Consider the following 15,938-nt stretch of genomic DNA (forward strand, 5'->3'; position numbering starts at 1 on the left):
ATAATCTCACAGATCTCTCATAAGACATCCACAACCAAGTAATATTCTAAAATTGAATTTTGCATTCAAATGATATGCTCAATGAAAAATATTAGTAGCCTACATACCTTTAGTTATCACTAGGCTTACACCTTCTTCATTTGTCTTACACTTCACTATGTACAGTCTGCACCTGCCTGTTACAGAGGACCAGGATAGACAAAAATATATTCATAACAGGTAAAAGGGCTACCAGCCATGAAAAATAACCATTTTAATGGAGCTGTCTTACAAAAGCCATCTTCCAAACAAGAAAGCTCACCTTTGGCTCAGTGTTATGATTTGTGACTGAATAATTTAGCAAGTAGTGTTTGGATCTGTGAGTGGCCTATAGTTGATGCAGCTAGTGTTTTGCAAAAAGGGTGAATTAACACTGCAACCTGAGTACATTTTCGCAAAACTGTTTTGCATGAGGGTGAAGATTTGGTCTCTGCCTCTCATGCTCCAGTGTGTGGAAACCATACAAATCGTATTGTTATGGTGTAAACAAATGAGAAAAACTGTGCAAAATACTTGTAACAAGTGCCATAACATATCCATAACGCACAGTCAGCGTTTGAGATTGTTTGAATACAACCCGGTTTGTCATAGCTACCGTATTAACATAGGGATATGACCAGAGAATGTCGTAGACGGGCTCTGATATGACTTTCCCACGCTACTTCCGGTTCGCCTCTGTGAGCAGTACAGCCTCATGACAAACATGTAGCATACTGAAACAGTGTCATGGTCTTCACCGTTAACTTGACAGCGCTGTGTGCATTTCACTTGTCCAAAACACACTGTTAAATATGTGTTTTGGCATGTTGCTGTGTCTATTAATGTTTAACTGCTGCTGGAAAGTTGCGAGAAAGCAGATAACGTCAGTCGTGCAAGTTGCTTCGTCTCTGCACTAACCACGATTATTAACCAATTCAAAGTTTTCAAGATTTCGAGGTTGCAGTGGCAGAATGGCCGCCCTGCGTGCAGCCAAGCAAGCTCTGAGGAAAGAGATAAAGCGACGTGTTGCAGCGCTGAGTGACCAGGAGAAGCTCCGACAGTCTCACGTTGTTTCACAGAAGGTAGGTGACCTCTCTCTCTCTGTCACTGAGCTTTTTCGGATCTGACAGGCGTCCAAAGGACCAGGTCAAGAGAGCTCATTGAAAATCAGGCAATTCACCATTGCCCTGCATACCGATATAGTTACATCCACGTTAGAATGTGGTTGTGTCTGCCTAAAATAACAGGTTCCACTAATTAATTCGGCACGCATCCAATGTATGAAGCAGCTGTCATTCGAATACAATTTCGCCTTTCCTATGTGGTTCACATATTATTCCCAAATCATCTTCCACCAAAATACACCACCAGTGAGCGGTAAGGAGCAGTGTGAACCAGCTCCAAAAGTTATGATTTGATTGAAATAAAGTGACCATATGCATGCCGAATTGAAGGGTGTCTGCTAATGATTTCGAATAAGTTTAAATTATGTTCCCTAGGTTATGTAAGCTTGCGGCTAAGGAAGGTAACATTACAGTGACACATTCTTTCAATCGACCATCGGCTACAGGCTGCATTTCTGCTTCGTTAGGGTTTGTTCTATATTGTATCTGCAGCCATATACCATACACGCACAGCTCACTATTTCCATCTACTGCTTGGAGGCTATGAACTGCAACTTAAAAATTACAGAAGCTGGAAAGTATCTATCTATCTATCTATCTATCTATCTATCTATCTATCTAAATCATTTAAATAATTTTCAAACATCCCAAAAATTTCATTTGATTTCATTAATTTGATTAATTGTAGGTAAAATGCCCATGCCCTTTTTTTTTTTTTTTTTTTTTTTTTTTTGAAGAGGCAGCACATTAATTTTGATAAAGATGTCTACAAGTTGGGTAAAAGTGTCTAACATACAAGATCAGATTTTTTTTTTAAGTATTTCTGTAAAAAATTTGTGCTCAGCATCCTTGATCCAACAGGTATATCATAAATACATAAAAATTAACTTTTTACTGTTGTATCGATGATTGCTTTGTATATGAAACTGCAGTAGAAGCAAAATAATATCTCATGCTTACTAATACATCCAAAATTGTAATTGTCACCTGAGGTACCTTAATCATTAACTGGCACTTCAGCATATGTCTGGTGCACATTTCCATCCTCTCAGTTCAGGCTTGGGACAAAACTTTATTCCCCTCATTTACCTCAATTACCTTTCTATATCACAGAGGACTAAAATTTCCCACTTTTCCATTTTTTTTTTTTTTTATTAAACATAGTCAGCAAATGTGCCATAACAGTGCCTTCATTTTCCTGTGTCTTGTTGCATTAAAGTGTGACAGTACTCCCAGTTCAGGACAGAGCAATGATGGCAGGGGAGGAGGAGGGGGAGGTGAAGTAAACTACAACACTCTGAAACATCCAGTGTTCATCTGCTTTTCTTTAACCCCGGGAGGAGAAAAAAATATAAGTGCATGCATGCATTTATATGTGGAGGTAATGCCTAGTGACTGTTTTTTTTTTTTTTTCAAACAGCCTCTAGATGTCAGTGAACACCTCAAAAAATAAGTTTTAGTGTCTCTTATTCCCTTTGAAGTAGCAACCTAACTCTCAAAATCCCCTTTTAAGGTTTGTTTAAAATTTTGTCTTCAACAGTAAAAAGCAATATAGAATATCAAGACAGCAAAAGACAAAAAAAAAACAAACAAACAAACAAACAAACAAAAAAAACTATTAACAGTTGTGGGCCCTAGTAAACATGCTGTAAATTTCAAAATGTTAAGGAGACAAAGCAGTCAAAATGGGATGTATGGGGAAAAAATGGATCACTAACATTTGTTCTTTTCTCACAAACAACTTACTGTTATATTGAATAAACATGGGTAGTGAAAAGTAACATTGCTGCCATAGCTAGAGAGCACTGATGACAGAAAATTGCAGATATTGCATAAGTACATAGACTTATCACTGCCCCATTATTAAGGCACAATGAGTCGGAATGGAGCCAGAGATTGAGGAAGCCTTTGTTGTTGGAGCTGGTAGGGCTGAAACCCTGTTGTTTGGCTTGTTATTCCTCTTCTGATTGACTGACAGTTGAACACAAACTTCTAATTTTGTATAAAGGCAGACAGTTCACCATTAAATTACTATCTAATACCATCACCATAGTAACACATCGTTCTTTTTTCTGCCCAGCCTGAGGTTTGCCCAGCCAGAGGCTTGCTCTGTAAGTCTGCAGCTGGTTGGTATTGCAAAATGCTGCTACACAGCTGACTTAAGACAAGAGTGTCCCCAATTTCAGTTTGGCCAGAGTCCAGCTTGTCTCATACTACTGGTAAAGAGTATATTTCAGCTGGGCACCCTGGCAGTGTGATAACCCAATTTAAAAAATGACTAATCTTTTATTTGCCAAAGAGAGAAGATGATTCTGAATGTAATTTATTAGGTACAGTATTAAACCACAGCTGAAGTCACAGACTGCACGATCTGTATTGAAAACTTCATGCGTTAAACTTTGGTTGCATCTCTATAAAAAGGAGTGATTTTTATCTCTCTTTTCAAAGAGAGTGCTAAAAATCATTCCTTTTATAATCACCAAACACATAGTCTTCACTAGAGTTAAACTGAGGCCAAGACAGACTGCCAGGGGAATATACACTATATGGACAAAAGTATTGGACCACCTCCACGTTACACCTACAGGAGCTTTTCTGACATCCCATTCTAAATCCATAGACATTAATATGGAGTTGCTCCTTTGCAGCCAGAACAGTTTCCACTCTTCTGGGAGGCTTTCTACAAGATTTTGGAGTGTGTCTGTGGGAATTTTGGCCCGTTCATCCAGAAGAGCATTTGTGAGGTCAGACACTGATGTTGGACCAGAGGGTCTGGCCTAAAGGTGTTGGATGGGGTTGAGGTTGGGGCTCTCTGTGGGCCACTCAAGTTCTTCCACACCAAACTCAGCCAGCCACGCCTTTATGGAGCTGCTCTGTGTACTGGGGCTCAGTCATGCTGGGACACAAAAGGGCCTTCCCCAGACTGGTCCCACAAAGCTGGAAGCAGAGAATTGTCCAAAATGTCTCTGAGCTGAAGCGTTAAGATTTCCCTTCACTGGAACTAAGGAGCCGAGGCCGAGCCCAGAAAAACCAGCTCATAGCGTTATCCCTCCTCCACCAAACTGCACAGTCAGCACAATGCAGTCAGACAGGGAACGTTCTCCTGGCGTTCACCAAACCCAGTGGCTGTAGGTCCATAATTCCATAATGTTTTAAGTCAATACTGTCACACCCAAAAGTGGACTGCGGTGATACAAACTGTTATATCTTTGGGCCAAGTATCTTCTCCAAAGCAGCTGTAGCTTGTGATTTCTAGTGTGACAACAGTTACCTCTGTGAACCTAAACAAAGTGTTTGGGCTGCATCCCAAAGCTCCAAATAGTCCTCCTCCACCACCTGGAAATGGTTGGCTCTGCTGTGCTGCTTGTCACCTGAATAATGAAAAAGACATGAGAAGCTGCTCTTAAAAGCCTTTTTGATGGAGGAAAAGACTTCCCAAGAACTTAAAAAAAAAAAAAAAAAAAAAAATCTGAAATTTGAATTTGACATTGATATTTTGTGCAGGGTGCACTGTGGGCTTGGGCTCCATCAGTTACAGTGGGGCAGCTTAGTCCAGCAGATGTCCACTTTATATTTGTAAACTGTCTCCCCTCCCTCCCTGTTCTCCTCATCTGCACAGTTAAAAAAATGTAATTCAACAGATTCTTCAGTTTATTTTTGATTTTCATTAATTTCTCATTTTACTGTTGCCTCCTGAGTAGCTCCTTCCTTTCCGCAATGCATTACATTGTGGGACAGTACTGTGCAATAAGCCAAAATACTCAGCCAATAGACTCTTTTCACAGCAGCCATACACTGCAAAAATGCAAAATCTTACCAAGATTATTTGTCTTATTTCAAGTCAAAATGTCTTATTTCTAGTCAGAATATCTCATTACACTTAAAATAAGACATGATCACCGCAGAAGTAAATTGTTTTTAGACAATTTTCACTTGTTTCAAGTGAAAATTGCTTGTTTCATTGGCAAAATTTGCCAGTGGAAAAAGTGAAAATTCACTTGAAATAAGTGAAACTTAGCTAGAAACAAGAAACAAATTTTGCCAATGAAACAAGCAAATTTTCACTTGTTTCAAGCAAATTTTCACTTGAAACAAGAGACAATTGTCTAAAAACAAGTAACTTCTGAGGTGATCATGTCTTACTTTAAGTGTAATGAGATATTTTGACTAGTAATAAGACATTTTTGACTTGAAATAAGACAAATAATCTTGGTGAGATTTTGAGTTTTTGCAGTGTAGCAGCACTGATGTTCCTAATGACATTAATGAAGGTTCTGTTCCATTTCCCTCAAGAGGGCCAGGCTCCTGGACTTGTGGTATTACATGCTGGCTCACTGATAAGACCCTGCTACACTTAAATGGATGAATCTTAATTAATGTCATTAGTAACATCTGTGTTTACCTGCTATTTATGTCAGAATGGCTGCTGAAAAAGGTCTATTGAGTATGTACGTTGACATTCTTGAGTGTACTGCATTTTCATTATTGTCATTTTCCTTTACATACTCAAACCTGGTTAGAATGAGTATGTAGTCTGGTCTGCTATTTAGACATGGCTATTTTGACATGAAGTAGGATAAACACAGGCGCATTAAATAAAGTTCCTTTCCATTGAGATCTAACGGAGCAAGGGCTCCTCTATTGTTCAAATTTAGTAGGACTGAATGACCGTTAAGTTTCCACTCCATTATTCAGTCTGAAATTGCCTCTGTGTTAGCCAATTTCTGTAGGCAGAGGGATTTGATCCCGCTAACTAAAAACAAGAGGCTGACGTGTCTGCCTGCTGGGACCTAGTTCTCAGTTGACACAGTGCAGGTTACAGCACCACTGCAAATTAGTCTAGCTTAGCAGCTTTAGCCGCCCACAAAAAATTCAGTCAGTCTGTGGAGTTTTATGTTGGAAACTGTAATCTGCAGATTTCCTCATTCTACTTTATCTTCTCTCAGTGCAGTTTGCACCTTGGCATTTGCTGAAAGGTGTTTCTCACTATCACCACATTTAGAGCACATAACAGGCTTGTAATAAGGGTATAAATGTTGCTGTGGCCAGTGTTCTACTTTTTTCCTCTAATTTGCATTTGTAACAGCTGCTGGAGGTCTAGAAAACCACCCTAAAACCTGTGAGAGGGGAAAAGGCACAGCCACTCACTGCTCATTTCCCCCTCTCCCGGTCACAGGATGAAATTCCGCTGTGAACTGGAAATAAGCAATATTGATGGTAGCTGTCCTTCTAAGTTGGTACTGTCATTTCAATTAGGAGCGATCAAGATCTACAGTTTCTACTGAGAGACAAAACGAAAGAAACGTGACATTAGAAAAGCTCAGGATGTGATGCATTCAGGCACCCTTGAACAGTATCGTTTGGGAAATACTCTGATTCTCCAGCACCCGCAGCACTGCTAGCATCTGCACCCAACTCTGCACTTAAAATTCATTTTCTCGCCATGTTTTGGCCTGGCAGGGGGCCAGGTTAGGCCTGGCGGCCCACCGGCCTGGTAACACACTAAAGAAACCCTTATGCCACTTTAAAGTCCTCTATAGGCTGAATCTCTATTGTATCATCTCATCTCATCTCATCATATCATTTGGCAGTAGAGTTTGCAAAACAGTCATTTATATGACAGGTACTGCAGATTATTCCATTAACTATCACCACCCTCTTTATCTGCCATGTCTTTCAGTTGTTCAAACACCCCAAGTATGCAGGCTGTGAGCGGATTGCAGTGTTTCTCAGCATGCATGATGAGGTGCGCACCGAGGAAATAATACGGGACGTGTTCAAACAGGGAAAAACCTGCTTCATCCCCAAATACCAGACCAACAGCAGCCACATGGACATGCTGAAGCTGACCAGCCTGCAGGACATGGAGATGCTGCCCCTCACTTCGTGGAACATCCGACAGCCTGCTGACGATGACAACACCAGAGAGGAGGCACTGGCTACCGGTCAGCGCACACACACACACACACTGTCTCTGACAGTATTTCAGTGTATTGAATTTTTAAAGAGGTTTATTAAGTAACAGGTAAATTCTCTCCCATGACCATAATGTAGACTGAAAATACCAAGATGTGTTCCTGTTTCCCAAGTTTAATTTAATTTATCAGCTGGGAATTTGAGGATATGAATTACTGTTTGATCAGTTGTCCACATGCTCTTATGCCAAACCTAGTACTGACCTTATCAGGGCTGCCAAGTGTCATTTACCTCTGATTTCTGACATGATGGAAGTTCCTCCCTTATCCCAGCTGCTTAGTAAGTTTCTGTTTTTGTTACTTTAATGTCACCTGTTTGACAAGAGGAATGTGGAGGGATTTTAATGGGGCATCTTCAGGTGTATCAGTCTGTAAAACCGGACATGAAACCTTTCAGTGAGGAGTTGTGGTGTCCATGGTAATCTAAATGCTTTTTAAGATGCTTTTCCACCAGTCTGCTGAGGAAACATCACAGACCGAATTAAAAATATATAAATATGAATCTAATTATGTTTATCTTATGCCTGTTGTGTGAGCCTATCAAAGACACTTTGATTCACCAGCAGAGAGAGCTGTTGTGCCTCTAAAGATGTGTGCCTCATATCAGTGAAATAGTCTTCTGCTTGGTTACACAACCATATATTAATCTCAGTCTTAAGATTTGATTTGCCAAAAGATCAGTATTCATGTTTTTAGCATATTTTTTTCCTGGAGGGATTTGCAATTATTGTGATCAGCGAAAATAAATGCCAGCTGCTGGTCAGTTTATGCCACCTGGGAAATATCTGAAATACCCCCCTGATGCTATTCTAGATGTTAGATGGCAGACTGCATATCATTCAGTTCCCTTATACATTACACTTTAATCTATCATTCACAGGCAGATGCAGCTGTACTAAAAGTTACAGTAATAGTTAAAGTAAAAGTGTTTTTCTAAATCCCTTCTTCTGTATCTCTCCGTAGCTCTTTTTCTGATCCTTTTCTACACACTTCAGTGTTAAATCACAGTAACCTTATAAGGCCACTAAATCTTTGTCTTTTGTCACACTTAATTTTGGTTTCTCCTTATATTTGGTGATTTTGGTGATCTAGGAACTGTAGGTTTTTTTCAGCATCAGCTTTCTGGATAAAAGCATCAGCTACTGTATGTGACTAAAATATGAATGTTATGTTTTTCCTTTTCCTGCTAAGGTTTCCTAAATTAGGTGCACACTTCTTCATGTTTTTAGGAGTGATAAATTAAATGTTTTAGTCGACTACTTTCTAATGAGTTTGTGGGGCTGAAAATGTTCCATTGTGGAAACAGAAATGCTGGTAAAACCATGACATTGACTGAAATCCTGTAACCTGCAGCTAAAACTGTACACCAAGGATTTTCTTAGGCTGCAAACCTGCTGATTTCTTAGAACAACCTTGAGGCCACTGAGGATTTACCTCAGGAAAAAAAAAAAACCTTATTCATACAAACTCACACTCTTTGTGTTGCTCTTTCACTCATACAGTTCTTGCAGTAAACCAATAGGACCATATTCAGTAGTCCAAATTATGCTTATTATATTTGATCAATAAGGATTTTTGGCATGTTTTCAGTATCTTGTTTGATATTTTCCCTGCCAAAAAAGTGAAAAAATCTGATAAACATATTTCTTTAGAATCAGCTCTGGTTAAGGCCTTCCTATAGACAAATGGTCTAGTATAGATCCATTTTTCAATTAATATGGAATCTGTCAAACTGCATCAAATCCATCACATCAGAGGTGATGATACTGACTAGTTAACTAGATAACTAGATAATTGATTTTTAATATGAGGCTGGTATCAACCCTATATGTCAGTCTAACCCTAATTGTGACATGAAATGTTAATTTCATTCAGTATATGTAGGATTCATAATTTATACTGTTGAGAGGCTTAGAACTTGTGAACTTGAGTAAAGGTACAAGTTATATTTTGTATCATAAAGGCCTGCTCAGACTGTGGAGTGTTTCCTACCTGAAATCTGCCATCTGCCTTGCAACAACTTATTTTTGCAGTGGGAGCAGAGATGTGTGCTGGGACCTGAGGCTTGACATGCGGAATGTATCCGCTCAAGATGACTTTTTTCAGCTCGTTCCACACACACAAAAAAGTGAGCTACCTTGCAGACAGTGCTGCAGGCGGAATTTGCCCCTTTCCTGGTGTTTTTGTAGAAAAGGCCCTGCAGTCTGACTGGGTCTTAAACATGTAGACAAAATCTGTATAAAACTTAGGGTTTTGCTGTCACATGGCCCCTTGTACAAAAATCGTGATGCAATGGATTTCAGGGTGAAATCAGGTCTTTCCATTTCTCTGTCTGAGCAGTAATATGAAGATTGCTTTCTTTTGAAATGGAGAGCAAAACAACTTGTAAACTTTGCGGTAATGAGGGATCCATTCCCACCTGCTGTGTGTGTGTGTGTGTGTGTGTGTGTGTGTGTGTGTGTGTGTGTGTGTGTGTGTGTGTGTGTGTGTGTGTGTGTGTGTGTGTGTGTGTGTGTGTGTGTGTGTGCTGTGTACTTAGTTGTCCTCAGTGGTTTCTCCCCTACTGGGTAAGTGATTTACATCTTCAAAGCTCTCTTTGTGCATGCCTTTATGCACCTGTATTAGCTGTAGGTTGGTATGGAGAGTTCAGAATGAATGGCGAATAACTTTCATGTACTTATCTTTGACTAAACATAAAATTGGTAGATCTAGAACTTTAACATCAATAAATCATTATCAAATAAGTCAATTTGAGTAGAAGTGCTGCAAATGGGATGCAAAGTGACAAGAAAATTGGCATCATGTGTACACTATATTGCACCACAGGGTTTAGTGGAAAAGTGGTGGGATTGCTTAACAGCTTTAAAGGGACTGTTCACCCACTGTGAAAAATGTAATATTATTTCACTTAACTTCCTAGCTGTTCTGTTGGACAGTAGTGGTGCTATCTTCCTCTCATTGTTGCTCCAAATGCTAACCGTTAGCCTCCTGCCATTGAGGTGGACTTCCCCCCCAGCTAACATTCTGAAAAATAATCACCTATATATAACTACCAACTGTACACAGATGAATACTCACATTAATGTTTATGACTCTATTTTTCCTGTTATCAACATCTGGCAGATCTGGCAACTTTTACACTTCATGTGTTACTCTGTGCCAGAGGAGCAGTTACCACCACAGAGACAGAAGTAGATTCATGAGTTTACTATTGTTTGTTTTCTTCATTTAACATATGAACACCTGGAGGACAAAAATATCACACACATTTCATGTACCTTCCAGGCGCCTGACAGCCACCATTGTAACTGAGGACCAGCACAGAGATCTTATACAACACACGGAAATACTTGCTTTTGCATTTTTAGAGATTATTTTTTTTTGGGCAAATCTGCTTTATTAGTAGGGTTGGGAATCTCTGGCATGAGGCCGATTCGATACATATCTAGATACACGGGTTACGATTCGATTCAAAAACGATATATTTTTAATACAGAACGATTTGATACGATTCGATACAGTTTAAGAACGATACGATTCGATACAATTCGATATGGTTTAAGAACGATACGATTCGATACGGTTTAAGAACGATACAATTCGATACAGTGTAAAAACAATACGATAGTTAACATTTGTTGATGTAGACCGGGCATCACCAAATGATGGACCGCGGTCCGGGCATGGAACCAGTGGCGGTTCTGTCCAGACCCATGACAACAAGAGAGCACTGTTTACTTCTGATCTTTTGTAGCACAGAGGAAATATGCTTCTCAAACACTCGGTATTAAGTGATAGTGTATGTTTATGAGTTGTAGAACATAATAAATTATCTTGAAGGAGTAGATGTTTACCAGTAAGTTTGACTCCAATAATTTAACATGTTAAATAATTTAACAATATGTTAAATTATTATTTGTTTTAAAAATGTAAATTACTTATCAAACAGACCTAACAATTCAACTACCAATGAATGAGCAGGAGTATGCCTGTGATAACATAGATTGAATATAAAAAAAGCCAAAGTGATACCTCTTCTCTGAATAGACAAGCTAAGACAGTGTGCTCCTGTTAGCCAGGGAAAATACATCGGAGTAGCAACTCTTTGCTTTATTACACAATCTATGTCAGTGCGCTGCTGTAGCTGGAAAGTTTCTCTGCCTTTTGGACTCGTACGGTGCCGGTGCAGTTGTTGTAAATTTTTTTCTTGGTGGTGCAGGTGCAGATGAAACGACTGGAGGGGTTGTGCCACCCAGATTTGACCTCACAGGGCACCAACCAGCTCCGCGCTGCGCCCTTCTCAGCGCAGACCGGTGTACCCTCGCGTCCTGCGATCACATACACAATGAACGGCTGTGGTAGCCGAGGTCTGCGCTGAGCACGCGCTATGTGAAAGCCCCTTAACGTTACGGACCATGCGGGAGAGTCCCTTTCGTGAGCTCTCGCGTTGTTTAGAGATGAAAACTGTAAAGCCTCAGGCAACCGATTCATAGTCTCGCGATATCCGATCCACAACTCTACAATCGATTCATCTAAGGATTCATGGCTGATTCGTATCGATTGAGGAGTCTGCTACCGATACAGCCGTATCTCTCGCCTGTAAAATCTTTTATCCGGTTGTATCAGTTTTTCATTCCCAACCCTATTTATTAGACAGGGCAGAGAGACGGAATGACATGCAGCCACTGTGGCAAAGTTAGCCTAGTACTTGGTATGCACTCTACACAGTGAGCAAACAGGAAAACAGGAGGCAGAGAGGCAGAAAAATCATTCCAACATCCTTTTCGATGAAATTAACAGATTTGTCGTTGAGTCACCATACTTTGTAACCGAGTCGAGTCTTAAGGTACCAGTGCTCAAGTCCAAGTCTGAGCCATTGCTGTCCAAGTCACAAGGGTTCAGGTCCAAGTCTACCTTGTACTTTAACAACTTAATTATTACTTCTTTAGTCCTTCACATATGGTTGTTGGTACATTTGAGTAAGGGCATTAATTCATAGTCTGGACGGAATAGGCTATTGACATCTATCTTTGGTGGTTAAAATACATGTTCAAAAAGACTCTAGAGTCTAGGTCGAGCTCATTAATCATTATTTCATAGAAGACTGGATAATTATGTAACACTTGGCACACTTGACAGGTTTCCACCATGGGGCTGTGCGTATCTATCAATAATGTATTATTTATGGTGATCACAAATCTGGAGATGGCTGGATGGCCCGAACCTGCTGCTGTTTTGAGTTTGAGTAATGGATATAATGTCACTTTTAATCAGCATTAATCATTTCTGCGTGTCAAACAAGTGTCTGTGAGAGAAGGTTGTGATTTTTGAAGTGCTCTCGTAGGGGTAATGTTGGGGGGTAAGGGGAGGGGGGTTCAGATGTTCTTAGAAGCCATGAATAATCCATGACAGTAGCTGTGTATATTTCCAAAAGCATTTCCAATTGATGGCTCAGTCCACGTTGGCATCACAGAAGTGTCTTACGTGCAGTTGCTGTGACAGTCACAGCACAATGAATGGCACTATTGCAAGGCATTTTTAATGTTATGCAAATGCTCTGGCTCCCCAAAGTTCTCAAGGACATGGTCATTTATTTCCTTTGAAAAGTGAATTAAACGACTCTACATTTTAGACAAACCAGCCTTGTCATTGAAGGCGTCAAAAGGAAATTGTACAGCTCAACGGGGTTTGAAAGAATTTATCCTTGGAGGAATTGTAGTTGATGGCAGGGTCTTTAAAAAGTGCTGCATTGTTAATTAATTTAAAGCAACTACCTGGAGTTTTTAACTGGTTATGAAACAGTCTCAGTTTAATTCTTATACCTCTATATGACCTACATAAGCAAACGAAACCATCAAGATTGGCTGTTTCTATATAGTTACTCTGAATGCCGGTCAGTGGGTTGCTGTCCCTGTGGACTAAGACAAAGGATTTACACCGACTGGCAGCCGTGTTAACTGTCACTTCCCAGTTCAGAGGTAACCAGGCTGGGCTGTATTCATCTTCGCCATGCCTCCGGCTCTTGATTGGAGAATTTTTATTTATTAGAGGATCATACCAGTGATTTTGCATGATGGGGCATAATTTCTATAAATTGTGTATACTTCACACAGTAATTTTGAAGATTTGGTCCATGAATATTTACCCACATTTTACATTGCAACAAACCATTTTGCAACTTCACAACATGGAAACAAAATCCCATGATGTTCAAAATTCAATTTTTGGTTGAATCACCCAACTTATAATGCTCTGCTTCTGTGGTTAACAAAGTAATTGCCATTTATAAACCACAGAACTGATAATTCACTGTGAAGGCAGCCATTCTCAAAGTGTGGCCTATGGGCCTGTTGCAGCCCTCAGGAGTGTTTCTGGTGGCCCGCAATGAAGGTTAAGGTGACATGTTGAAATGCATGTGGTATATTTGGTCTGGTTTGAGTACAGTTTTAAACGAATCTACATCACATAGTACTTTGCCTTAAAAAAGAATGCTAAAACTGTGCTCCCTGTACTAAGCTGTTAAGCTCGAAATGGTTGCATCTTATGGTTGCATGGGAAGGAATGGAAGGCATCTCACCAGTCTTGTATGGCTCGCAAGATGTCATGAGACAGATTATGCCATCATTGCAGGTATGTTAGCCGGTATGCAAGGTGGAAGTTTCAGGAGAAAAGGAGCAACATTTTACTTGGTTGTACCTCTTGGGTCGGATAAAGTGATGTGCCTAATCTGCAAGCAGGTGAATGCAATGTACAAGGAGTTTAACATAAAACACCATTATAATGCCAATCATAAAATGTACGACAAGTTCATGAGTGAGGAGCGCACCAATGACTTTGAACAATTTGAAAGAGACAAATCTGGCAAAATCCAGTAAAGCTGGAACAAAATTTGTTTTGGAATTATTTTGTGTTCTGTTTTTTCTTGGGCGGCCCTCAATCTAGTCTTAGATCCTAAACTGGCCCTCAGTCATCAAAACTTTAAGAACCCCTGCTGTAAAGCAAATGCTTCCCTGGGAACTTTTTCCAACAGAGTCAGTTGATGGAATACTGGTGAGAGGAAAGTTTGAAGTCTCTGAAAATTCATTTTCATATCGTAGTGGAATGAATGGAAACCAATAGCTGGATAAAAGGTAGAAAAATCAGAGTTCTAAAATGTGACTGGTGGGTTTGGGAAAAGATAAGCAGAAATGTGAAGTACATACATTTTGTGGAGATACTAAATATGCAAAGTCACTGGTTTGATCCTTTTTAATAGTTATTTAGAAGGTTCGCAGACAACATGATCTTACTCAGAATGTGCAAGAGATTATAAGGCTTACCCAGAAAAGGCTTGTTCCAGATAGCTGAAGAACGGTGCAAGTTAATTCAGTATTGCATCTTGAAGAAGGTATTGATAAGAGACAGCTTAATTTGCTTTTGAAGGACCTGGGAGTTGGATCAGTAGTGCACCTCCATCACACATCGTCACATCCTCTGCAAACCAGGAGACGTTTGACTAACAGCTGGTTAATATTCCTGACTGTAGATCAAAATCTTCCATAGCTCTGTCTTTGATTCCACTCTCCTCCTTTTATCCAGGAGGCCTGGACCTGATCCTGATGCCTGGCCTGGGTTTTGACCGTTCCGGGAAGCGTCTTGGACGAGGGAAGGGCTTCTACGACACTTACCTGGAGCGCTGCATCAGACACCCGAGAGGGAAGCCCTACACCATTGCCCTGGCCTTCAAAGAGCAGCTATGTCCCGAAATCCCTGTAGACGACAATGATGTGCTCATAGATGAAATCCTGTACGAGGACCAGGAGTAGCCAGGCGATCATAAGTGTTGGTCTGTGATGAGACTCTCAGTATGTTTACATGCCTGCTAAAATGCGAGTATTTCATCTTGACATACTCTGGTAAAGGTTTAATTCAGAAGAAGCTATTTACATTGGGGCTTGATGCGTTTTTAAGATGCGAGATGCAAATAATGATATTTTTGTATTGAAGGTGTTAATTGTTAATATATTGTGCCAATATTAATATCTTTCAACTGTATCATTTCAAAGCTAAAGAATCAGCTGCTCAGTGTCTCCACCAGAATTTTATTCTTGTCAAGGTAAAAAAGTTTCTGAAGTAACATTTAGACCATCTTGGAACTCAGATGCTAAAAAACTCAGATGCTAAAACCTGGACTAATGAAAATCTTTTACATGGGAAAACCCACCCCACTCATTTAATGGTAGGAGTAACATTACTGCCTTAACATGAATAATTCATTCACAAGTAACATCACTGGACTAATAAAGGAATGAATAAAATGTGCAAAAAAAATGAAATATATTTAGGTAATATGCTGACTGATTTTGAATAATGGGAAGCACGGAGGAACCTCCACCAGTGGTTGATATTGACTGACATTGGCTGATATGCAATATTTAATAATGCACCAATAACGACATTGTGATGATACAGGGATGACAATAAGTGTTTTCAGAAAATATTTACACAATGAGATTTATGAGAAATGGGTCATCTACTAAATTCACAAAACTGTATCCCTTTACTGTGATGAAGTCCTTTAAATATATCACGATATTATGATATCCAAAATTTCATACGCTATCTAGTCTTATACCACAATATCGATATATATATATATACCAATATACTTCCATGCCTCTGTTTGCTCAGTTTTCACAACACAGCACTTGTGCCTTGGGAAAGCTTAATAGCTGAAAAACACCTTTTCCCTCACCTTGGTTCCTACCCAAATGGGTGATAATGGATTGCCTTTAAATAGCTTTCTAGCAGCTTATTACTTTCAAATTGTTGAGCATCTTTA

The 15,938-nt window shown here is 39.7% G+C and overlaps 1 protein-coding gene across 1 annotated transcript; it reads left to right on the plus strand.

The window, feature by feature from the left end:
* Positions 1-690: 690 nt before the first annotated feature.
* mthfs (5,10-methenyltetrahydrofolate synthetase (5-formyltetrahydrofolate cyclo-ligase)) lies at positions 691-15,432 on the plus strand. The gene is made up of 3 exons (XM_030048619.1): positions 691-1,100; positions 6,823-7,087; positions 14,696-15,432. Exons 1-3 carry the CDS (start codon positions 990-992, stop codon positions 14,920-14,922), a joined length of 603 nt encoding a protein of 200 aa, XP_029904479.1. The 5' UTR covers positions 691-989; the 3' UTR covers positions 14,923-15,432.
* Positions 15,433-15,938: the final 506 nt, after the last annotated feature.

The sequence above is a fragment of the Myripristis murdjan genome, chromosome 3 (assembly GCF_902150065.1).
Source record: "Myripristis murdjan chromosome 3, fMyrMur1.1, whole genome shotgun sequence".
NCBI lineage: Eukaryota > Metazoa > Chordata > Actinopteri > Holocentriformes > Holocentridae > Myripristis > Myripristis murdjan.